General features: G+C 41.8%; 1 protein-coding gene across 1 annotated transcript in view; it reads right to left on the bottom strand.

Moving 5' to 3' along the window:
- Nucleotides 1–26286, bottom strand: part of LOC309666363 (uncharacterized protein C1orf21) — a 225482-nt gene that overhangs the window by 138264 nt on the left and 60932 nt on the right. The window contains exon 2 of the mRNA XM_082473754.1: nt 5631–5849. Within this exon, the coding sequence (XP_082329880.1) occupies nt 5631–5724 (94 nt within the window). The 5' untranslated portion in view covers nt 5725–5849. The remainder of the gene's footprint in view (nt 1–5630; nt 5850–26286) is intronic.

Genomic DNA, 26286 nt, shown 5'->3' on the forward strand with positions numbered 1-26286 from the left:
CAAAAAAATTGAGAGTTAAAAACAAAAGCAAAGAAGCAAACAAACAACAAAGAGGGCTAATGGAGCATCAGTTCAGAGGACACTGCGTTATTCTGGGTTATGCACTATAACAACCTAAACTATGCTGGTGGTAGGAAAAGCGATGCTAGGAGAGTGAGATTCACAGGGAACTGGAAGAGACAAAGGCCTCAAGTTTAAAGCCTTTGCAAGATTAAAGCCTACATTACTGGAAGAATGATGGTGACCTTCACGCAAATAGGAAAGTCAATATAACTGAAGAGTTTCCCCCCTTGGGGATGGGCTGCAGAAGAGATAATGATCTCAGGTTTGATATGAAAATTTCCCTAATAAGACCTGAATCTGTTCTGTGCACCTACTTTAATAGTCTAAGTGAATGATGGTTGAAAGAAATCCAATAAGCACCTGGCTTTTCTTCGAACTTGCCTTACTAGTTCCTGATAACTTGGTCACTTACTTTATGCAAGCTGGTCTTGGCAATCTGCTCAGTTGTCCTCTGAATGACCTCAGCAGATCTGCTGATCACTTTTCACATCTGCCCTAACCACTGAGGGAAAGAAAATTCCAATCTGGAGATGGAGCTTTCTGGCCCGGCTTTTACTTCTGAAAGGGCCACAGAAATGAGACACAACTTTAGATCTGAAACTTTTTATGCTTCTATACTTCAAGTGAAAGAACGTCTACAGGTGAACGTCAGGGATAAAGTTCCTTGTCAATGATCTCCTGAAGTCTATGAAATCTAGGAGTCAAATGCCCATCTGTCAGTTAATCCTCAATGGTGGAATATTCTATAGCAATTCTGTCCCACGCATTTGGAGTGGTGGGTCTCTGATACCGAGCAGGGCCCTGGGCTGGGGCTCCTGGGCACAAAGCCTTTCTGTGTCCCCCATTTCTTTGATTACAGGAAGGAGCTTTCATTCAGCCTCCATGACCTTCCCTGAGTCCCAGTGGGCAGACTCAAGCAGTTGTTAATTAGGGATGGGAGGGGATGCGAGATCAGGGAGAAACAAACAGTCAAGAGAAACAACAGTGCAGCCTTGGGGCAAGGTCCTGGTTCCCCATCAAAGGATACAAACAACAATATCTTTGAGCTGTTTTGCAGATACTGAAACCCCTTCCAGGTGGGAGAAGTTAATGACGGTACGTTACCCACAAGCATGTAGACCCCAGACCAGTTGGAACCTGAAGGTTGATGATGTTGACTCCTACTTACCTCACCACCAACCCATCAGAAGAATGTCCACAAGCTCATCATGCCCTCTTTGAACCATTCCAATAAAACTTCTCACTATCCTCTCCAAGTGGGGACACATAGTTTTTCGAGGCAGGAGCCCGCTGTGTCCCCCTTTGCCTGGCAAAGTAATAAAGCTATCCTTTTCTACTTCACCCAAAAATATGTCTCTTAGATTCAACTCAGCACCGGTGTACAGGGAAGCTGAGCTTTCGGCATCATCTCGTAAATAACCAAAATATCACAGAGACCAAAATGCTTCATATAAATGGAAACTACTATTTGTAAAAACACACTGCTTATTAACGCTCCCCAGCACGTCCTTAGAAGCTATGAAATTAAATTAACACTTTTAGGAAAAGGATCAAATGTGTGTGTGTACACACACTCACAGACATATACTTCAGAGCTGTCGCCGAATATGCTACCTTTCACAGACTTGGTCAACTCTTCAACAACATGTGGTAATAACATCTTTCAAGCATTAAGCTTTTAAAAAGTGAATGAGGCCATTTTATTCGGTGGAAAAGAGAGGCGTGATTTAGAAAGCAGCATACAACTGTCCAGGTTGGAATACAGTCCAGTCATGAGTTCTCATTGCCTCTGTCAATGGGTGTGGTAACCCATCTCCAAGGACAGCTCCCAACAGGTCTTCCCCTCCCTATAGGCACACACTCAACAGATGGAGAGCCTTTGTGCTCCCCTGACTCTGGGCTGGTCTTGTGACTTGCTTTGCTCAACAGAACACGGCACAAACAACATTCTTGTACTTTCAAACCCAGGTCTTAAGAGGCCTGGAAGCTTCTACTTCCTCTCTTGGAAGCTAGCTGTCACATGAAAATTTGACTACCCAGATGGAAAGAGAGGTCTGAAGCCATCATGGTCAGTTGAGCCCAGCTGAGCTCCCAGCTGAATGCAGCTGCATGGCTGAGCCCAGGCAAAAAAAAAAAAAAAAAAAAAAAACAGCAGATGAACCCTAGTCACCCCACAGAATTGGGAAAAATAATAAATCAGTGCTGCTAAGTTTGGAGTCTTTTGCTATGTGATAATAGATCACTGAAACAATGGGTGACAAAAGATATCATATGGCTAAAAGTGAGCCAGATCTACCATTCATCTGTGACCATCTGTGATTCTATTGGGATTTTGTAGACTTCTGCTTGCAAACTAATTCAAGTGGAGAAACAGACAGGACCTTCTCTTGTCATATTCAAACTCTAGCATTCAGTAACATCTAGGATACTGGTACTGATGTTCACAATGGATTCTGACAATTCTACTCCCAGAACCCTGTAGGGCTAGGAGAACTCTCCCTTGACTGGTACATGAAGCTCTCTCCCTCCCTGTATTCCTGCTTTATGTAACACAGTGCCACAAACCTGCAAATGCTGATGTAAGAAAGAGTAACAAGATGACGAATGCTGGAGTGAATGAAACTTCAGTGTGAGTACCAGCAGGGTGAAGAGAAGCTGGCAGAGGCCTTGAGTGTACTTTATGGCACGGAGCCACACAGACAGTAATGAATGGGCAGGCATGGGGTAGATTGAATTATTAGCCCCAATTCTTGACCCTTCTCTACATCCATACCCTTGCCATGAATGTGCCGTGGTCAGATGGACTTCTCTGCCCCTTGTCTTTGAGCCTGTTCACGTGACTTGATTCGGCTAGTAAAACGTGGGTGCAAGTGACAGTGTGCCCGGTCTAAGCCTAAGCTTAAGAGGCATCATGTGTATCACTTGTACTTTTTACCCTTTTGCAAAAGAAGAGCATACCCCCCCCTTGGCTCACTGGTCCCAGGAGGGAGCTGAGAGAGACATGGAGCAGAGCCACTCCAGCTGACCAAGCAACTCGTGATCAAGAAAGACATGATTATTGCTGAATGCCACTAAGATCTTGAGGCTGTCTATTACCCAGCAATAGTTGACTCATACAAGGCTCCTTTATTAGATGCTAACATTTGCAAACTACTCATGGTACTTTAGAACAGCAGAAAGTCTTCTTAGCTATAAAAGTTGTAACCATATTAGCAAATGAATGGTTAGATGGCCTCATTGCCAAGCAAAATATTAATACAATATACTGAATATCACCAAATTTTTGCTCTTACAAATCTAAGGTTACCTTTCTACAGATTGTAATCTGGTATTCCACATTCTCCATAATTTAACCCTAACTTAGTTTCGTACCCAATTCCCTCTCACGTATATTTTATATTCCATTCGAACTGGATTACTTGTAATTCTTGAATGTGGGTCACATCACGTCTAGCCTTTCCTCATCTAGTTCCTTCCTACACCCTTCATCCGACAGGTTTAGATTCTCCAGTCCTTTAGGGCCAGGGTCAGCTGTCACCTCTATAAGAAATCTGCTCTGATCCCACCTTTTAAGGCAGTCTCTCAACCCTCTGACTCTTATCATGATGTGTATGTCTTTTCCTTTTCTGGTATTTGGCTTATTCTGCCTCATAACACTTCTTCATCCTCTTACGAAGTCCTAGAAAGCAAGGTTTATCTCTGTATCCTCCATGGCATTTAGCAAATGGTCTGACACATCGTGTACCGGCCAGTCAATACTTTTTCGCATTAAAGAATGAGTGACGGATGGGAGACAGCAGGAAATGACATTGAGAAAGAAATGTGGACTTTGGAGTCTGAGACATCTGATTCTATCACTTAGTAGCTGAGTAACTTTTGACCAGTTAGTCACACTGTGCCCCAGCTTCCAAATCTGTAAAATTAAGATGGCACAGATTTCACAGGATTGTTGTGAAAATTCAACATGAAAATGAATGTAAATGCTTCTCAGAGTCTGACATATGGTGAAGGCTCCGTAAGTGGTAGCTCTAATTACAAAAATGACAATGACACAGAACCTCACATAGAAGTTAATTTAAACAAATTCCTGATACTAGATTATTTCCTCTTAAAAGTTAAGTGTTTGAGAGTAACAGTAATGACTCTAGTTCCCATTAGCTGTCTTCCCAGAAGGTGTGGTTTCAAAGAGCTGGATTCTACTTTATTAAGACGCTCATGTCACTCTTCTCCACAGTTCTTGTTTCTATCGGTAGTGACCACTAGAAGCAAATTTGTTCCAGGCAACAAATACATCTCCTTAAAACAAACCAAAATGAAATCTTCCTCCCTCCATATACATGAGCCCACTTGTAACAGAGCATTACCCCTTCCACATTGTTCCCAATTCTTGCCCAGGGGACTGAAACAACCATTGCAACGGACCAAAAGCTAGAGGTTGAAACGCAGTGGAATTCCTTGACAGAGACTGAATAGTGCAACTTGAGTTGTTTACATGTAAACATCATTGCAATGAGGTTCTTTATCGAATAAGAGATGCAGAGGTGCTTTTATGAATAAAAGTACCATGAAAATGTCAAGTCTTGGGTATTATTGTTAAAATAATTAGCAAAAACTGCTTCATCTGCCTGGACTAGCTGGAATTTTGTACAAACCCATAGCCACCCTGCATCAGGGTAATCATTGATCTTCCAAAGGACAAACTCAAGATTAGGCAAACTCAAAAGGCTGTAAGTGGCCAGGCATGGAACGTCAGTGAGCGAACTGGGCCTGATGTGCGTTCACGGGGAGGGCTCAGCCCGTTTACCGGAGGCCATACTCTGACTGAACCGGCAACTGCTACCCCATTCCAGCAACTGTTGCCTCAGGAAATGGAAAATCAGTGTTGTCAGACCTTCTCAAGAAATTTGGGGTTTTGTGTGAAACATCCTGATTTTTAAAGGTCGCCTTGCTTTTTTATTTTAAAATTCTCTGGGGGCCAAAGAAAATATATTTGCAAACCAGATGTGGCCGTGGGTTGGCAGTTTGTGACCTCTGCGCTAGATAGTCTCAAGTCGCTATGAATCATCACAGAATGGTTAAAAGACGATTTCTAAGTTCACTGTAATTGTGTTTTTGAAACCGAGAATTTCTAATTCACAGAAAGAGTAATTCCTTATAAACTTATAATAAACTCCAAAAAACACGTCATTCCCTCCATTATAAATCCTCGCCCGCTTTTGGACCTCCATGTGTTCAGTCCTACAGTTCTGGACCGGGACACCCTGTGGCCGCTGTCCCGTGCACCTGTTTATGTCCTACTAGTTCTTCAAAGCTTGATTTAAATGTGAGCTCTGCATAAAATCTCCATGATCCTCCTCAAAGTCTTCTAGGTATAAATTATGATGAAAACTGTCCAATGTAAAAGATCTGCCTTGATTTTTATCATCTCTCATCAGCCCTCTACCCACACACCCCCGTCACCCCTGCACCCCGCCCCGCCCCTCAGCAAACAGAACACAGGAACACTGCAATTGTTCACGTGAAAGGCCTGGATGGAGGGGTCAAGGATGAAATTCAACGGCACTTACCACCAAACACGTCTCCATTCTGGTAGTTCTTCCCTTTCTGGGCTTCCTCTTCATTTTGAACAGTGGCAACATGCTTCGCAGAGGCACAGCCCATAGTCTCATTCGGTCAGCTTCAGCCGGGCTGAACTGCAAAGCATCTCTACAGACACGGGGACATTTTTTTCTCTTTAGACACAAGGAAAATCCACCTTCTTGCTGAGTCGGTCAAAATGTGCGCACCTGCAAGAAGAGAGCGCTAGATCAGAATGTGGGACACGAAGCCAGTGTCTCAGTCTCCGTGGTGATTCCCGCCTGACCCCACTGGACTGGGGTGCGACCAGGCGCTGAAGAAGGAAATGCAGCATGGGTCATTCTCATCTGACCCCCGCCTGAAAAGCAAGGTCAGAAAGCCTGTGCCCTGCACAACACGTGGCTGGACTTTTTTTTTTTTTTAATCTTTATTGGAATATAATTGCTTTACAATGTTGTGTTAGTTTCTGCTGTATGACAAAGTGAATCAGCTATATATATATACACATATCCCCATATCCCCTCCATCTTGAGCCTCCCTCCCACCCTCCCTATCCCACCTCTCTAGGTGGTCACAAAGCACCAAACTGATCTCCCTGTAGTATGCGGCTGCTTCCCACTAGCTATCGATTTTACATTCGGTAGTGTATATATGTCCATGCCACTCTCTCACTTCGTCCCAGCTTAACCTTCCCACTCCCCGTGTCCTCAAGTCCATTCTCTATGTCTGCATCTTTATTCCTGTCCTGCCCCTAAGTTCATTAGTACAGTTTTTTTTAGATTCCATATGTGTGTTAGCATACGGTATTTGTTTTTCTCTTTCTGACTTACTTCACTCTGTATGACAGACTCTAGGTTCATCCACCTCATTACAAATAACTCAATCTCGTTCATTTTTATGGCTGAGTAATATTCCATTGTATGTATGTGCCACATCTTCTTTATCCATTCATCTGTCGATGGACATTTAAGTTGCTTCCATGTCCTGGCTATTGTAAATAGTGTTGCAATGAAGATTGTGGTACATGTATTTTTTTTTTTTACTTGTTTGTTTGTTTTATATAAATTTATTTTACTTTTGGCTGCATTGGGTCTTCGTTGCTGTGCACGGGCTGTCTCTAGTTGCACCGAGCAGGAGCTACTCTTTGTTGCAGCGTATGGACTTCTCATCGTGGTGGCTTCTCTTGTTGCGGAGCACGGGTTCTAGGCATGCAGGCTTCAGTTGTTGTGGCACGCAGGCTCAGTAGTTGTGGCTTGCAGGCTCTAGAGCGCAGGCTAAGTAGTTATGGTGCATGGGCTTGGTTGCTCCACAGCATGTGGGATCTTCCCGGACCGGGGCTCGAACCTATGTCCCCTGCATTGGCAGGCGGATTCTTAACCACTGTGCCACCAGGGAAGCCCCATGTATCTTTTTGAATTATGGTTTTCTCAGGGTATATGCCCAGTAGTGGGATTGCTGGGTCATGTGGTAGTTCTATTTTTAGTTTTTTTTTTTTGTTTTTTTTTTTTTAACATCTTTATTGGAGTATAATTGCTTTACAATGGTGTGTTAGGTTCTGCTTTATAACAAAGTGAATCAGTTATACATATACATATGTTCCCATATCTCTTCCCTCTTGCATCTCCCTCCCTCCCACCCTCCCCATCCCACCCCTCTAGGTGGTCACAAAGCACCGAGCTGATCTCCCTGTGCTATGCGGCTGCTTCCCACTAGCTATCTATTTTACATCTGGTAGTGTATATATGTCCATGACACTCTCTCACCCTGTCACATCTCATCCCTCCCCCTCCCCATATCCTCTAGTAGGTCTGTGTCTTTATTCCCATCTTGCCACTAGGTTCTTCATGGCCTTTTTTTTTTTTCCCCTTAGATTCCATATATATGTGTTAGCATACTGTATTTGTTTTTCTCTTTCTGACTTACTTCACTCTGTATGACAGACTCTAACTCTATCCACCTCATTACAAATACCTCCATTTCATTTCTTTTTATGGCTGAGTAATATTCCATTGTATATATGTGCCACATCTTCTTTATCCATTCATCTGTCGATGGACACTTAGGTTGCTTCCATGTCCTGGCTATTGTAAATAGAGCTGCAATGAACATTTTGGTACATGTCTCTTTTTGAACTATGGTTTTCTCAGGGTATATGCCCAGTAGTGGGATTGCTGGGTTGTATGGTAGTTCTATTTGTAGTTTTTTAAGGAACCTCCATACTGTTCTCCATAGTGGCTGTATCAATTTACATTCCCACCAACAGTGCAGGAGGGTTCCCTTTTCTCCACACCCTCTCCAGCATTTACTGTTTGTAGACTTTTTGATGATGGCCATTCTGACTGGTGTGAGGTGATACCTCACTGTAGTCTTGCTTTGCATTTCTCTAATGATTAGTGATGTTGAGCATCTTTTCATGTGTTTGTTGGCAATCTGTATGTCTACTTTGGAGAAATGTCTATTTAGGTCTTCTGCCCAGTTTTGGATTGGGTTGGGGTTTTTTTTGATATTGAGCTGCATGAGCTGCTTGTATATTTTGGAGATTAATCCTTTGTCAGTTGCTTTTGTTTGCAAATATTTTCTCCCATTCTGAGGGTTGTCTTTTTGTCTTGTTTATGGTTTCCTTTGCTGTACAAAAGATTTTGTTTCATTAGGTCCCATTTCTTTATTTTTGATTTTATTTCCATTACTCTAGGAGGTGGGTCAAAAAGGATCTTGCTGTGATTTATGTCTTAGAGTGTTCTGTGGCTGGACTTTTTTTTTTAACGTCTTTATTGGAGTATAATTGCTTTACAATGGTGTGTTAGTTTCTGCTTTATAACAAAGTGAATCAGCTATACATATACATATATCCCCATATCTCCTCCCTCTTGCATCTCTCTCCCTCCCACCCTCCCTATCCCACCCTTCTAGGTGGTCACAAAGCACCAAGCTGATCTCCCTGTGCTATGTGGCTGCTTCCCACTAGTTACCTATTTTACATTTGGTAGTGTATATATGTCCATGACACTCTCTCACTTCATCCCAGCTTCCCCTTCTCCCTCCCCGTGTCCTCAAGTCCATTCTCTATGTCTGCATCTTTATTCCTGTCCTGCCCCTAGTTTCTTCAGAACCTTTTTTTTTTTTTTTAGATTCCATATATATGTGTTAGCATACAGTATTTGTTTTTCTCTTGCTTACTTACTTCACTCTGTATGACAGACTCTAGGTGTGGCTGAACTTTTTGAGGAGCTAAAAATTTTCTATTTATTTATTCAAATAAATATTTGAGCACTCCTACTTGCCACACACAAACTTAATGGGCTATATAGGTTTGCTAATGTTCCGGAATCTCAAAAAGCTTCAGAGGGAGGAAAGTACATTGATGAGATCCATCGAGTTCCAGAGGCTGGGAGAAGTCCTCCAACCTCCTCATCCCGTCCTGCACACAGGCCAGCTCTTCCTAACTCCTCAGATTTTGCCAGGAGGAGGTGGGTTGGAACATGGGCTAGCATTTCCAGTGGGTTCCATAAATGATTCAATATTTTATTTTACTTGAGGCGATACTGTTTGGGAAGGAAGGAGATGGGGGAAAGGACTTAAATGTACTTTTTGTCAATTTTCTGCTTAGTTAGCTGAATGCTTTAAGGACTGAGCAGATGTAGGAATATGAAGGGAAGAAAACGAGGTGGTCGTCCACCTGTTTCAGAGTCTTTATGCCTCTGTTTGACCTCTACTAAAGGCTGCAAGAGCATTTATGGATAAACCACAAGGGAGATAATCCCCTAGTTAACCGGAGTGAATTTACCTTCCCCTGCCCCACTCAAGGTCACTATCCAAATTCTCAAGGTCTGTCATGCTCAACTTGCTCATTTTTATTTATTTTATTTTTTCATCACCCTTATCAAGCCATTCCAGTCTTGTAGATGTTTACTTTGAAACATCTACCCATGCCTTCATCTCCACCCATCCCACTGTAACACAGGCCCTTACCCCTCACACCCATGGCAGAGCAAAAGAAGCTGCCAAGCCACCCTCTTAATCTTCATCAGCACCCGTATTCCACTACTCGCCTCTCCGCTTTAGGAACAACTGATGTTTCTCAGTGTCAAGAACAGTGCTACCCAAAGGCAGCTGCAAGTTTTCTCTTCCAGCAAAATTGGTGCCCCTAAGCCCTCCTTCCTAGAGCACTGACAACACCTATGGACATAGAAACTCTATCATTTAAACCACCTAATCTCAGCAAAAGGAAAATTTCAAATTAGCCCAATACTAAGAGATAATTCTAAATCAATCTAATAAATGAACTTAGATAACACAGGTAGTGATCTTAAATCAAGCCAAGCAAATACAAATTTCAACATCAACTCAATGGCTATAATACTAGCCATGTCTTTGTATAATTCTCCAGACTAGTTTCTATCCCTGGTTATATAAAATCATTAACAGAAAGTATAGGGTTAGTTGGTAAAGTTTTACAAACAAGGATGATTTTTTTCCTAGTTAATGCTTATCACAGTTTCTCAACACTATTAGGTAACCTCAGGTTAACACATTTTCCCCTTTTTAAAGCTCTATGGAAAACACACACACAACTATTCTGATGATAGTTGGCAGCAATGTCATTAAAGCTACAGTATTTCCACTGATGGTCTACTCATATTGGTCTATAGAGCTCCCGGGCCAGATCGGGGAGATGTGCTGACTTTTTTTTTTTTTTAACCTACACAATACAGTGTATTAAGTGCCACGATAAATGATTCACAGGAATCTATGGCAATGTAGAATTCAAAGAAGCAGATTAAATGATCATTGGGAAAAGGCAGGAATTAAAAGTGATATTCTGTAGGGTCTTAACGTTTGGTAGAAACTTGCCAGGCTGAAAGGACCGTGCCATCATCCAGATGTAAAGAACTGCCCGAGCTAAGACGCTGGAACTTGGAAGCGCGTGGCGGATGTTTGTGTGTGTGTGTGTGTGTGTGTGTGTGTGTGTGTGTGTGTGTGTGTGTGTGTGTGTGTGTGTGTGTGTGTGTGTGTGTGTGTTGAGAGGGGTCAAGGTCGGGGCGGGGCACGGAAGAGGACTGCACTGCTGATGCTTGTGAAGGCCCTGGAGGAGGCCTTGCTAACTTTATCCAACTTAATAAAGATAAACTATAAAACCTCCTAAGACATAGGAAGTCCATTTGATCCAAATTTGAGCACACTTTGAGAGACATTAAATTAGTGCTGAAATCCACTCTGTCGACCTACTACGGTTTTTAAAGAAACAGCACTGAAGTATGAGACAAGAAGGACAGGAGACAGGAATCAGTTCTAAAGGCAGAAGGGAGAAGACTCCTCTGTAAGCAGGTGGCCGCTAAGGGTTGTTGCTGCTGCTGCTTGGCCCATCTCCCTCGTTCCCTTTCAGCATTACCACGTAAGGTGACAGGTGTGGGCTCCCAGAATGAATTCCTTACTTTTCAAAAAGGAATGTGGGAAAACAACCTCACACGTACACGGTACACCGCAGAGCAACCCGAAGTGAGAGGGGAAACCTCGCCTCCCCTCCCAGTCTGTTGCCGCCTCCTCAGAATGAACAAAGTAAAAACAGGAAGGAGAGTGGGAAACCCTAGCAAAATCCAGAAGGACAGTAGGAATCCCAGAGACAGTTTACAACCCTCCTCTCTGGGAGTCCTCTTCCTTTTCTGTTCCTCATTCTTATTTCACGCTGACAGCCTCACAATCTACCCAAGAAGTTAATGTAAGAATCTAAGATGTGAATTAATCTTTGCTATTCCTGAAAAGCGCTGTGCACTGTCTCTTCTGTTTTAAAAGTTCTGTTTGTAGCAACAAATCTTACTTGAATAAAAAAAAAGTTGAAATCACATGAAAATCAAACACATTGCAGCAGGCTAACAAAAATAAAACATTAAAAAAAACTTTTCAAAGGACTTCTCTATTATTCAGGCATGGAAGTGAGAGGCATGTTAATAAGCAGATTAGACACGATTCTAATTAGACACATCCAATTCAAGTGATGACTTGAGAAGTCTTCATTTAATTATATTTTTTAAAAAGCACTATCACTCAATGTGAGTTCTCTCCAAATCACAATTAGGTGCGGGTTTTGTTTTTGAAACACACACATTATGTATTTTATAGCAGTAAGTTAATTTTAAGAGTGAGGTTTTCAAGTTTTACAACTTTGACAGAAATGTATTTTAATATTTTGCCCATTTCGAAGGAGATAATTATGAAGTTACCTGAGAGGCAGAGGATCTCCAACTCTCAAAATTAACCATTGATCACTGGGGAAAGTTTTTTACTATGTCATTTGGATTCTGCACATAAACAATTGTCCATTCATTCATTCATTTAATCAGCAGATATTTATTGAAAACTACTAAACTGACAGACACATTTTTGGCAGACACTGGGTATATAGAGATAAACAGGACAAGATAGAGTGCCCTCTCCATCCCCACAGAATATGAACACTCAGAGAAAGGAGGTCGTGAGAAAGACCAGTTTCACAACAATGTGGTACAGCAACTGCCGGTTAAATATAGGATGACAGGGGAGTTCACCCCACAGGCACCTGATTCAGCCTCGAGATTGGGAATGTCAAGAAAGGTTGAGTTTGAGATCCGACGATAGCTGAATAAACATCATTAAAACACTTCTGAACTGCATCTCTTTTATAGCCTGATGTAATGTCAAGGTTTCATTTCTACTGAAAATTCCCTTAATTAACCTCAGTCCAACTGAGACCTCAAATTGAGGAGACCTTCAGAAATGTACCCCTAATGACTGCCACCATCATCTGCTCAAGAAAGTTTCCCTTCAGTTTCTACTATCCATCCTTCACATAAATTCGAGCATATTTTTTTAGCTTCCATTTTTCCATTAGTTTTGCTCAGCTTTTCTCTCCCAACTCCCACATCATCTATTCATTCACCTCCCTGAAACCAGCCCACTTAGAGAGGTAACTGAGGGTGCAAATGAGCATGCAGAGACCGAAAGCACCAAGAAGATCTGAGTCTCGTTCTCACATATTGTTATTAACAGCATGCTATTTCTGAAGTCACAGATCACAGTGTGAGAATTAAACTGAAGCATTTCTTTGATGTTTGATGGAATCTTCTAATATCAAGTCCCACTGAGGATGATTTTTTAAAACTAAATAATCTATATGATAGGATCATTGGGCACCTCAAAAACACGGGCTCCAATTAATAGCCCACGGCTTTGTGTAAAAATCTCCCCAAGTGGCTATACGGCTATATTATCCTATATCATGAAATTAGAAGCTGTAATCCCTTCATAATGCTATGCATTAACCTCATATAGCGCCATCTTTATAGAATAATTTTCTTGCTTTGATAAAATACATTAGCAAATCTGTAAATCCAATTCAAAATTTTTCAAAAAGACTAAAAAACCTTTAACTGTGCACGTTTATCCCTCCTCTCCTTACACTATGCCTCAAGACTCTTCGCGTACTATTTTAGATATCCTTAGGGGAATTATTGTTCCAGGACACTTCACATTATAACATGAGGAAGTTCTTTTCTGTATACAAGTAAGTCCATTACTTTTTTATGCATGTTATATATGTGTGATACATTTTCCCTTTTATAAGAAAAGATTATGGATTTATGATGGCTTTTTTTTTGCAGTGCAGATGGATTTCTTTTTATTTTAGTTTTATTTTTTTCAGCTTTATTGAGGAATAACTGACAAAACTGCAATATACTATATTCAACAGGATGATTCAATATACTATATACATTGTGAAAGGATTCCCACCAAGTTAATTAACACATGTATCACTTCATATATTTGCTTTTTTTTTTTTTTTTTTGGTGTATACCCACGTTCTACTCTTTTAGCAACTTTCAATTATACAATACGGTGTTATCAACTATAGTCACCATGTTATACCTCAGACCTTATTCATCTTATAACTGAAAGTTTGTACCCTTTTACCAGCCTCTGCCTATTTTTCCCACTCCCCAGCCTCTGGCGACCACAATTCTACTCTGTGTTTCCATGAGTTTGACTTTTTTATTTTTAAGATTCTACATATAAGATTCTCTGTCTAGCTTATTTCACTTAGCTTAATTCCTTCCAGGTTAATCCATATAGTTGGGAATGGCAGGATTTCTTTCATAATCAGGCTGAGTAATATTCCTCTGTGTGTGTGTGTGTGTGTGTGTGTGTGTGTGTGCCTCACATTTTCTTGATCCATTCATTCACTGAAGGACACTTGTTTCCATACCTTGACTACTGTGAATAATGCTGCAATGAACATGGGAGTGCAGATATCTCTTCAAGATAATAATTTCATTTCCTTTGAATATATATATCCAGAAGTGGAATTGTGGATGGCTTTTTTCTTTACCTTAACTTTTTGAACTGGAAGCATAATTTCATCAAAAAAACTACTTTTATAAAATTGGGAAGGAATAAAATATGCAAAATCTGTTTTAAGAAATATCTGACCTTAAAAAAGGCTATGGAAAATATTTCTATTTATGTAATATTATGGACAATTTCACTTTCCACCAATTAATCATTTATTTTTTCATTTTGGATGGAAAAGCCAAAAATACTGTAGACAGTTTCCTTGTCAAGAAACACACTTCTGAAAAATGAATTAAAAGTGATAAACTCCATAAAGAAATCCTAGGGCAGAAAGAACATGAAGATACCACCTGCAGTTTGGAGGGTTGGAGAAAATCGAATTCTGATTGCAATGGGTACACAGAGAGCTATGAAGTCAGCAATTAAGAAAAGGATAATCGGCACATTATTAATAGATCAGGAGCAAAGTACCCCCTTTCTTCCTTTGATTAAAAAGGGAAATCAAGACAAGGCAACATCTAAAAATTCCTTTCTTTTATTGAAGAAAGAGCCAACATCTAAGCTTCACAAAGAAAAATATATATATATAAATAACTAATCAGTCTGCTTGCCCATCTGTTCTGCTTCGCTGTAATGAGTGTTAATACAGCAGCCCACTGGGGGGAAGAAGAAAGACAGCCTGAAAGTGATTTCTAATCTTGAAGCTTTGGTATCCTTGGGCTACTGTTAACACCATTTCACATTTCATTGTGCATGTTAAAGATAATACACAAAGAGATGTCACATTTGACGTGAGGATACTCTGGTAAAGTCAAACCTTCCTATTACCCAGCAATTGCTGGCATCACAGAAGATATTCATTCCTCTTATCACACTCATTTGGTGGCATGACAATTGACAATATGCTATTAATGCCAAAGAAACAGGAACATCTGCTTCTGCTTTCTTTATGGGAAAACTCTCACTTCCACAAACAATAATTGTACAGAGGTGTCTCTCCGAAACATAACAATAGTTAGTCCTATGCAAGATGATACATTTTTGTTGGATTTCCGCAGTGAGGTATGAGGACGAGGAGGCAAGGTGACAAATGGAAAGAGCACTGGAAGGGGAGTGAGGGTGCTGAGCTCTGGTCACAGGGGTTACATGCCTGCCTCAGTACCAAGGCTGGGCTGCCTCTCTCTGAGCCTCTTCCTTTTATTCTATGACCTACCTGAACTCACGTCCAAGTGATGCTGAGGATGAAATTACCACTTATATAAAAAGGCCATTTCTCACCTAGACTCGGTTTATTTAGAAACTTTGTTTCAGCACTTACCCAATTAGGACATACTTGCAAATTTTTTTTCCAAAATATTTCAGGAAGCCCTATGAGGTCTAAAGATTATTACCAATTATGTTTTGGCCCAAGGGTGTTGATTTCAATTGCGTATCAAGTGAAAAAATGAACAAGGCTTAGCTCTCTTATTTCCTCTTTTCTATTCTGCCTTTAATGGATAAAAATTAAAATAAAATTTTTAAATGTTTCTTATAGAGAGCTGGATAGCAAAAGCTTGTGGAATAATTGTTCTTCAGCTAAGGACTTAAGAGTTTGGTGCCTTTACCCTGTAGCTGAAAACTCTATTCTTGTATTACCTATATGTGTTCATACAGTTCACGCATGGCTGACACTACTTCTGTGAAGGCAAGAGACGAAAATACCAGATCTTGATTAAAGCCACCCATCCACACCAGGGTGAACCTATGCTGAAGAATTAGGCCGTTTCTGGATTTGCTCCTCTGTGATCAAGGCCAGTGGTGGATATTCATGGACTTTTTGAGTTCTCCTTCTTTTTCCACTTCCAAGACTCAGAATACCAAGGGGATTTGCAGGAAGCTGCCAACCTGCGTCAGTGGGGAAACTTCTATACCAAGACACCCATGACCAGGATCTTTTGACAGCTGTGCTGCTGGTTCACCATGTCACTTGGGACAAATCCATGTGATTTCCTTGACAGTATCCTAGTAGTAACGGTTGTTTTCCTTCTTTTTTTGGATTGTTTTGAAAATCTAGGTAGATTATGAAGTGCTGCACAAAGCACTTATAAAATGCAAGGTAATGTTCTGTGCATGCTCTGCTCTGCCAGGTGCCTGACATTACCTATCAGACTCATGGCTTTTCAGGAGCACTGGGTAGAATCAGTTTGCCCCCCCATATGTGGCCCTGGAGAAAATGAGAGAAAACAGTTGGAAAGGAAAAAATAAAAATCAAGAAATGACTAGAACATGTAAATAGAATAAGTATGAGTTACTTAAAAAAGTGCAATTTGATTCTAATCTAAGCAGATAAGTCATGATCCTTCCTGAACGGCCAATGAAGGACATCCTGGGCGACCTGTGTGTTGAAATGCATTGTGAAGAACAGATAACGATTCCTGCCTTTGAAAGGCCAGTATTCAGACACGGCTAACAGATCATAAACATAATAAAGTAAAATAAAATTCCAATGACTAATGGACATGGCAAGGAAAAAAAAGGATCAGAGATATTCTTCAAAGTCATAGGATATTTCAAGCTAATTAAATTAGTGCTTGTCTCAGCTTTATTTTATGCAACAAGAAATAGAGTAACATCCAGCAAATGTGCTACTCTTAGCAGACCCTTGGAAAGAGACCCTCGGGTAAGAGACCCTCGTTTACTGAGGAGGAGGACAGTGAAACAGATGTCATGTCAGTCTTGAGTTGCTGATCCTCTTTAACAACATAAACTAGAACAGAACTGCAGCTGGATTAATCCCTCGGAAATCTGGATGTCACTTTTGTGGTGCTAAGGACAAGAGTTGAATGCCACTGATCTTTGTCTGATGCACACACTGGAAAAAGACATGGGATGTTTTCCTTACTGAATTACAAAGTCTCAACTTTTATACAAGGCTACTGTAGTCCACATTTCTGACTCAATTCAATCTCTAAACTTAATGCAGAGACTTGTATCTCAGCCTTAAACTGGTTACTGTGGTAGATACAAAGAAAGAGGACCAACAGATACAAAAGATACAAATTACCCAAACTAACCATTAGAAGCAAATGTGAGAATTGTATAAAAACAAGAAAAGCCTGCTGCTATTTTATTTGTGGATTTTGGTGCTAATATTTGAGTATGTGTATGTTTAATATCCTCAGAATTATAAAAACTTTTAACGAAGCAATGTAGTAACACTTTGATAAGATGTGAACACCAGAAAAAGTGTTTCTCTCCAAATCTAAACGTACATCCCTTTCCTCTCACAATAACCCCTTTCCTCCTTTTTGCCCCTCCCTACTGAAACAAATGAACTCATCCATCAGAGACTGCTGCAAAGTCTGGCCTAACAGTGCTTTCTTTCTCCCAGTGCTCTGCCTCAGGCCACACAATCCCAGGTCTGAGGGGAAGTCAGCAATGACCCAGTGATTGAGTAAACCCATCACTTGCCCGCTGGACTGAGAGCTGTTCACTGAAATGAGTGTCCCTCGGGGAAAGCCTTGGCCATCTGAAATTCTGCCTGCTAGAACCTTCAAGTTCCTACCAGAACAGCTCAATTTCTGGAAGTGGCCCCAAAACGTAGAGAAAGCAAACAGATAAAACCTCTTTGTTGGTGAAGGACTCAGTCTCCCTCTCTTACACACACACAACATACATACACACGCACACACACTAAAAATTCTAGAGATGCAAAGATTACCTCCAGCATTTTGTGATTTTGTAAAGGAAAGGAGTTGTGTGGCTTTGGGCAAGTTATTGACTTCACAGGGCCTTGGGTTCTCATCTACACGATGGGATAAGACTGCATGAATTTTGAGGGGAGCAGATGAGGCGATAGATGTAAAGTGCTTAGCACAGCCCCTGGCAATTAGTAAAAAAAAATCAATACATGATAGTTACTGTCATTATCATTACCATCATCATGACTTAATGGGATGGTGATGAACTTTACAAAAAAAGGGGCAGAGGCAAAAGAGACTAGAAAGAAGAGATGGAAAGAGAGATGAGAGGTAAACTGTGGCAGCTTAGTTCTCCTTAGGAACTAAACCAAAGATAAGCAGGCAGGACTGAATACAGACAGAAACCAAGAAACAGCAGCTCTGCAGCAGGAGAGGCTCATGGCCCCACTGCAGCTCCTGCACAGAGAGCCCTGAGCAGTGCCGGTGTTTCTGCAGCACTGCGGGTGGGCAGGCCAGCCTCTGTGTGGACATGCCAGGGCTCCGAAGGCAGAGGCCGCTGTGTGCAGACAAATAGAAGGCCAGTGAGCTCTCCTATGCTTTGTCAGAGCCTGGATGACTGTGCCACTCACATCTTCCACTCCTACGTGTTTATGTGTCTGTCTCCTTCACCAGACAGATTTCCAAGGTCACGACCATGTCCTAGTTATTCCTCTCTATATTCCCTCTGGCACAGGTCAGGCACACAGTAGGTCTGCAATAGATGCTGAGCAGATGAATTCTCTTAGAAACCTCTTTTCACAAAGAGACATGGGGGGCTCTTAAAGAAGGGAGCTCTCACATGAAAAGCTGCTCAACATCACTCATTATTAGAGAAATGCAAATCAAAACTACAATGAGGTATCACCTCACTCCAGTTAGAGTGGGCATCATCAGAAAATCTACAAACAACAAATGCTGAAGAGGGTGTGGGGAAAAGGGAACTCTCCTGCACTGTTGGTGGGAATGTAAGTTGATACAGCCACTATGGAGAACAGTATGGAGGTTCCTTAAAAAACTAAAAATAGAGCTACCATATGACCCAGCAATCCCACTACTGGGCATATACCCTGAGAAAACCGTAATTCAAAAGGACACATGTACCCCAATGTTCACTGCAGCTCTATTTACAATAGCCAGGACATGGAAACAACCTAAATGTCTAACAACAGATGAATGGATAAATGATACATATATACAATGGAATATCACTCAGCCATAAAAGGGAACGAAATTGGGTCATTTGTAGAGATGTGGATGGACCTAGAGTCTGCCATACAGAGTGAAGTAAGCCACAAAGAGAAAAACAAATATCGTATATTAACGCATATATGTGGAACCTAGAAAAATGGTACAGATGAACTGGTTTGCAGGGCAGAAATTGAGACACAGATATAGAGAAGAAACATATGGACACCAAGGGGGGAAAGCGGTGGGAGTGGGGGTGGTGGTGTGATGAATTGGGCGATTGGGATTGACATGTGTACACTGATGTGTATAAAATGGATGACTAATAAGGACCTGCTGTACAAAAATAAAATAAAATTCAAAAAAAAAGAAGGAATCTATCTCTCCTCCGCCTCAGGTCCTAGGTCACCTGCGTGGTCAGTGACCTCTTTAGCATATCACCAATAGCTATAGTTAAAAATGTTCATCTGAGCCATGAAAGACAATTTAAAATTATGTTCAGTATATACTCCCTAAAAAGACAGGAAGGGAGTTATATGTAATATTATACTAGTATAATGGAATTTTGGAAGCATTTGGCACTTGTATAGTTGTCCCTAATCTGCCCAAGAAAATTGTGCTATTTATTTATTTCAACAACCATTTTTTGGTAACTTGTTTAGTTCTCAACATTTCACTAGGGACCAGAGATTCCAAAATGCATAAGTCAGCCAGACCTTGACTGTGCATTTCCTGACTGTCAGTTAGAGTCTAGAGACGTTTAGCGGCGCTTCTAAAACTCAACCATCTGAAAAATCAAGGGTTCGTTTCTGTTTTTGCTGAAATTTAAATCTTTGCTAAGCTTTCCATGACAAAGAACTTTTTAAGGATGATGTCCTCAGAGGGCGAAACAAACTGAAATTATAAATAACCATTTTCAGGTAGCACAAATCAATGTCCCTTTAACCTACTGAGTTTAAAAAACAAACAAAAAAAGCACTTCAGTTCTCATGCTGCTCTCAAGAAATGCATAGGACTTTTGGGAACTTCATCGATTTTGTAGAGCTCAACCAAAAAACACATTCTGTGTGATCATCTACTTAAAGAAAACAAAAGGTAAGAAGCTGAGAAAACAGACCTAGGAGGACAAAGCAAAATCAGGTGAGGAATGACCACTCCTCCCTAATGTACCAGCAGATGCTGTTCTGCTCCTGACGAGTTCGCTCCTGACTCTGCACTGGGGAGTCTTTCCATGCACCTGCCATCGTTTCGGTGACGTTTAGTGGGGTTTGAGACCACAGACACATAAAGGGAGGGCAAGAAGCTCTTCCCTAGCCTTGACGTTCATCTTCAGCTACTGAAAAGCTATTGAGGAACATCTAGGGTTACAGGTTATGAGTTATTAGGACCTTGTAAATGTTACCAAAATTTGCATCTACTCTAAAATAATTATTTGAAATCAGCCCAAATGTTCCCCATTTGAAGTAGCATAATTAGTGAACATGGTGTTCCTTCCCGCTTGTCCAACACAATGTACTTAGAGAAAGAGACCAGAGGGACAAGCCTGGTAGGACCGGACAATGCGGGCAGGAGCCACACGACTGGGGCCCACCAACAGGAGACGATAGCTCAGCATCCAGACAACCTGGCCAGCACCTCTTGGCATTAACACTCTCCAAAGATCCACCTTCAGTTCCAGTCTGACACATGAAGGTTTCAAGTCTTTGTCTGAAAAGAGAACTAAATGCATGGCTTGATGGTAAACACTTCTATTGGAGAAAGACATGGCAGAAATGGGTTACGTTTAGGGTCTGACCACGTTCTATTCTAACAAGGCCTTTGGCCAGCTGTCATCTCTGTGGGACCTCTAGTGGGGTCCAGGCTGAGGCAGTTTTGGTCCTGGATATGACAAAGGCACATCTGGCAAGCTGCTTAGTATTCCCGTATCTGGGAGGAAGTCACCCCCATATCGTCTCTATGACATCACTGCCATTACCACCCTAGGAATGGTACTGCAAAAATAAAAGACATAAATTTTCTAATTCCAAGATCCCCCTGAAAATGTTAAAGAATTTTCACGATTCACAAATTCAAATTTGTATTTGTAAATCATGTTCTGAACCCTTTAAACCTCTCACTGTTCATGAGCATTTTCTAGGCCACAGATTTTGTTTGTGCCTTTGCTGTTTTGAGAAAGGAAAAAATTCATAAGGCAATGTCCAATGGACATCAGGATGGTCCTATTGGCAGTTTTAAAAACATCAGAACATGATTAAAATTTTTAGTAAAAAACTGTACTTCTCATAAGTTCGTAATTATCCCATTAATTTTCTACAACTAAGACAAATTAAGATTCTTAGTGCATTGATTCTGTCAAGTCCTTCCCCTGGTCCAAAACCCTCCAAGACTCACTCTGCCTCTAGGGTAAAGCCTGAGATACTTGGACTTTCAAGCTAGACACGGCCTCAAGAACCACTGAGGTCAAGGTTCTTAATTTTACATATGAGAAGACTGAAGTCAAAGGAGTTTAGGCAACTTATTCAGGGTCCCCCAGGACCCAGACCCAAGGACTCACTGTTGCCTCTTGCTATTGCTCCAAGGTAACCAGCATCCTTTCCATCTCATCAGGTGGATCTCACAGACCACCCTTCTCCCTCAATGTTCTGCTCACATGCCTGCCTCTCTACTTCTGCTTAAGCCTTTGCTTTTCCAGGAAGAAGACTTCACACCATTTCATGCCTTCCTTCAATCCTCTCTTTCCTAAACTCTTACTTATAGAGTCAATTATTTGGTGTTTCTCAGGCATCTCTCTCTAAATAGACACTAAGTACTTGGAGGGCAGAAACCACCTCCTGTATGTCTCCCCTGCTATGTTGGAGGCCCAACTAGACAGAGTAGGAACTCAATAAACCCGCTTCAAAATAGCGAGCATTAGGCTGGCTTTGTCTTCCCACCTCTGCACCTGCTATCCTCTGCTTTGAAGGTTCTCCCTCCTTACCTCTGTCTGGTTGAAATTCTGGTCTGTACGAGCTGTCCCTCCCCAAAGGTCTCAGAATACCTGATACGCCCCTTCGTAGCCCTCATATAGGGCAGAATATTCTTAATTCCTAACTGCCCATCTATTGGTTCCGTAAGTCTAGGGTATAAACTCCTTGGGAGACACAGATTATGAGTTTCTTGCTTCCTATTGTATCCCGAGCTTCCAACAGTGCTTAGCTCAGGATATGTGCTCAGGAAATAAATAAGGAATGAAGGCCCCCAGAAGAAAGTCTTAACTCCGTATGGAAATCAAGGCTTTCCATGCACATCTCCAACCTCATCCAGCTTTCTACAGGCATACTGCTCTAGCCAGTCTAGTCTCTAGCTACTAACCCCTGAACATACTTTCACATTCTAACCCGAACTGCCTCTGGCTCACGGTCTCACCTTAGATAGAAAGCCCTCCTGTTATTCATCTCCGCCTGTTTTCAAATTCTACCCATCCTTCAAGGTCCAGAACAAGTCTTATCATCTCTAAGAAACCTTGCTCCAGGCCACACAGATCTTTCTTTCCCTTCTCTAAATTCATCAGCATGTGTCCACATGGCTCATTCATCACCTGTTCATGTTGCTGCAAGTCCACAGTTATCTTTCCATCTCGGTGGAACCTGGCCTACGGAATCCCCTTTCCTCTGAAGTCAGCACTCACCTCTCCATTTAGGACGTAATTATATACATGGTCTTGGGACATCTCCTGCACCGTTGTTTTATATTGTTAACTTCTGTGCACTTTTGTCTTGGTATCCTAGTCTACTTATAAATTTTTCAAGGCAAGTCATGCTTTCGATGTCTTTGATCCTCTGCAATTCTTTGCACAAAGTAGGAGATTAAAAAATATTCATTACTTGACATGTTAGCTAGAAAGCAAAGATGTGCAGGAGGAGAGAACTACGGAAATTATAAAAAATAACTTTTGCCAAAAGTGAAGTTGAAGTTTCTGATTATTAGAGGCTGTCTAATAAGGTCAAATGGTGATAATATAATTACACCATCATTTGGTAAAATTACTCTCTGAATAAAGGTTATTTTTAAATAGAAACTTTTGTCCATATGATAAAAAATTATGAATAGAAAACAACAGAAAAGGAATAAAAAAGGAAAGAAATAAAAACATATACCCAAGATTGACACACACCCCCCGCCCCTACCCCTACGTCAGGAGGGCTGGCTGCAGCACCCACAACTGCATCAGCTGACTTTTATGACAAGGTCTAGTTCATGACTGAGTTAACATCATGGCTTTCTACAAACGCTTGCCCAACAACTCCCTGAACACGAACAAAATAATTCTTCCAGGGTTGCAGGGAGAGGAGGAAGGAGTATCAATCTCTTTTTCCTACTTTGTCATAAACATTTCCTTACACTAATTATTTTTTGGTGGACTGTGTCTAGCTATTTATTTATTTTATATCTCACCGTACTCTGCCCCCCCCCCCAATGTGTACAGGAACTGCTTTCAACCATAAATAGCAACTTTAGAATACAAATGCTGTGTTGGGGGATCAGTAAGTCAGGGTTCAGTAACCTAGCAACAGTATAGTATGTCAAGACCTCCTAATCTATACCCTCAACTACCAAATGGCCACACACCCCCAAGACACGGGCCTGCAAACCCGCTGTTCAAATCAGTGTTGGCTAATCACAAATCGATAGTGGCCAGCAACAGAAATATCACAAAACAGAGGAGCCTCTTTGCTGGGCTCCAAAAGCCAGGGGATAAAGGGATAGAAATAGGAACCTAGGAAGCATACACACTACTAGGAACTAGAGGCCACAGAGTTGCCAGTTAGGATTTGGCCCTGGGGAAATCCAAGTTAGTCAGCATCTAGAACCCGCTAACAACCCACATCTCACATGTGTTTTATATGCCAAAGGCTGAACACACGTTTTAGTGAGAATGAATTTTAGTTCCATTACCAGGAACGTTCTCCTAGCTGAAGACAAGAAGGAGAGAGAGGGACACTGTAATTTTTTTTCTAATAAATTAATGAAAACTGAATTCTCATCTCTGAGACATATTACCAGAAGGAAAATGAAGACTCACGCCCTCCTCCCCGTCGTTTAGTTTGGTTTTGTCATCACCTCATCCATCTCGCTTTAATGGACCTGGGTTTCTAGGGGGCATTTGTAGTGAAGGGTCCTCCATTTCTTAAAAAATATACATATTTCATTGGTTTCCTTTCCCTATCCAAGAGTGAAGGTCATGATATAGGAAAGCAGCATAACAATGTGTTTTTTTAATCAACCACTCCAGCAGTGGCAAAAATAAATGAAATGTGGGAGGCTGTTTATTTGTATATCAAAGAGAAAGTGAAATTCCCCATAGGGTGACACGTTCATTTGTTTTCCCCAATGAAGCAAACAAATGAAATAGAAATAAAACAGAAGCCTACCCTTCATCATTCATGGTGTAATGAGTTCTTGCGATTAACCATTCTCCTTCCTCGTTACACTCACTTCCAAAAAACAGATGTACAATGACATCAGCAAAACAGTCAAAGATCATCAATCTGTAAGACAGGAAATGCAGCAGCCAGACTTGCATCCTTTTGAAACATGAGCTGACTCCTGGCTGGTGGCTCTGGCTCTGCTGTGCAGGAAACGGGCTCACCGATAAGAGGTCTTTGGGTAGCGGCAGTGATCCGGAGGATTTATTGGTAGCAGTACCCTAGGACAGGGGGACCCAACCTTGCCACGGCTCTCCACACCAGGTGGCCGCCTATACAGCGTGCTTAAGGTCAAAAATCTTAGACTCATTGAATCCAGTAAGAAGTATGCAATGGCACTTCTCTCCCCTCCAACTCAACCACCTATTATTAGAAGCTGGACACCAGCAACATTCTGTCAAGAAGACCAAAGACAGAGTATGTAAGGCGTGGGGGAGCCCTGCCCACTGACATTAGGACAGTCTAGTAGATGCACAAGGCTACCACACTGGCATACAAGGGACACCCACAGTTCAAGCCCTGATTGACTGGTGCTCCGAGGCCCTAAGCAAGAGGTCTGGCCGACAGAAGGGATGACGTGGGTGTTCCTGGGTCGCGGGAGTAGGGCAAGGTGCTGAAACTGAAAACGCTACCCCTACCAGTGATGCTCAGATGACGGCAGCCATGCAAACATCAACATTTTCTGGAGAAAAAATGGAGACAAAGAAGACAGGGAAAATGGAGACGAGCTGGAGACAAGGAAGGAAACTTGTCCTCAATGTCAAACAGTGATGGAGAGCTACGGAATTCAGGGCCCCTGCTGGCATCCCAGACATAAGAACAACTGATGCTTATATACCACTTTACCACGTGTGGAACCTTTCACACATGCTGGCTCTGTCGATCTGCCAGGGTCTTCGGTAGATGATTCGGAAGACACTGACAACGCAACTCTAGATGCCAGTAGAGTTAATCCAGATCTAGGGCACCCCTGGCTGGAGAGGTAAGAAAGGGGAAATGCTCCTTTAGATAAAGGGGTAGTCACCCCATTTTGATTTCCTCTGCTTGAGAGTAACAGGATTTTAGTGAAAAAAAAAAAAATCGATAAGAGTATCAGAGCATATTCAATGGCATTTATAGCATCACTGACCTTGTTACCTCTTGCTGGCACCTCCCCAACTCAATTTCTATTGAATGTCTACTGAAGCTGCACTTTATTGGGGATGTAAACATCCATGAAGGATCCTGATTCTCCTGACAATGGTAGCAGTTGCTTGAAGGAGCAGAGTGAACCCTGGGATTGGGGGACACACTGCGTGACTTCCCTCCACGGCTTGCTAGTCCCCCACCCCTAATCTGTTTCTATCACTACCTACCAAGATGATTTTGAATGAAATCTGTGGCTAAGATGGCTAGAGAAAAGCAATGATGGTTTCCAGCATAACAGAGAGGAAATCCGTTGTTCTCTCTAGGATGCGCCCTCGTGCTCTCTGCTCTCTTGGTTGTGGGAAGGGCTGTGCAGGTAGTCCCGGTGTGGAAAAGTCCTGAAGAACAACAGAAAGAGTTGGAGAGAAATGGGGTGCAAGGAAAAGACATGCTGAGCAGCTGTCAGGGTGGAGGAGACTGGAAGCCACCATAGGAAAAGTGAAAAATAAGGGGATGGAGGCAGAAGCTTTTACGACTGCTTTCCTTGCAGGGTCAACTCAATCCCTAGACTCCACTCAGTGTCGGGCTTCTAGGAAGCCTCCTGTGATCTCTGTTCCCTGCCCCCACCGCCCGGGGGCCCTCAGCTCTTCCTGCACTTCCCACCCCGCGTCCGCACTGCCTGCTCATGTCTGTCTCCCAAACTAGACCATGAGGGACAGAAGCACAGACTCTCTTATTCACCAAAAAAAAAAAAAAAAAGAAAATAATAATCTATCCCCAACTCCTAGCACAGTCACTGATGCACAGAAGGTGTCCAACACATGTTTGCC

The sequence above is a fragment of the Balaenoptera physalus genome (assembly GCF_965194825.1).
Source record: "Balaenoptera physalus genome assembly, chromosome: 1".
Lineage (NCBI taxonomy): Eukaryota > Metazoa > Chordata > Mammalia > Artiodactyla > Balaenopteridae > Balaenoptera > Balaenoptera physalus.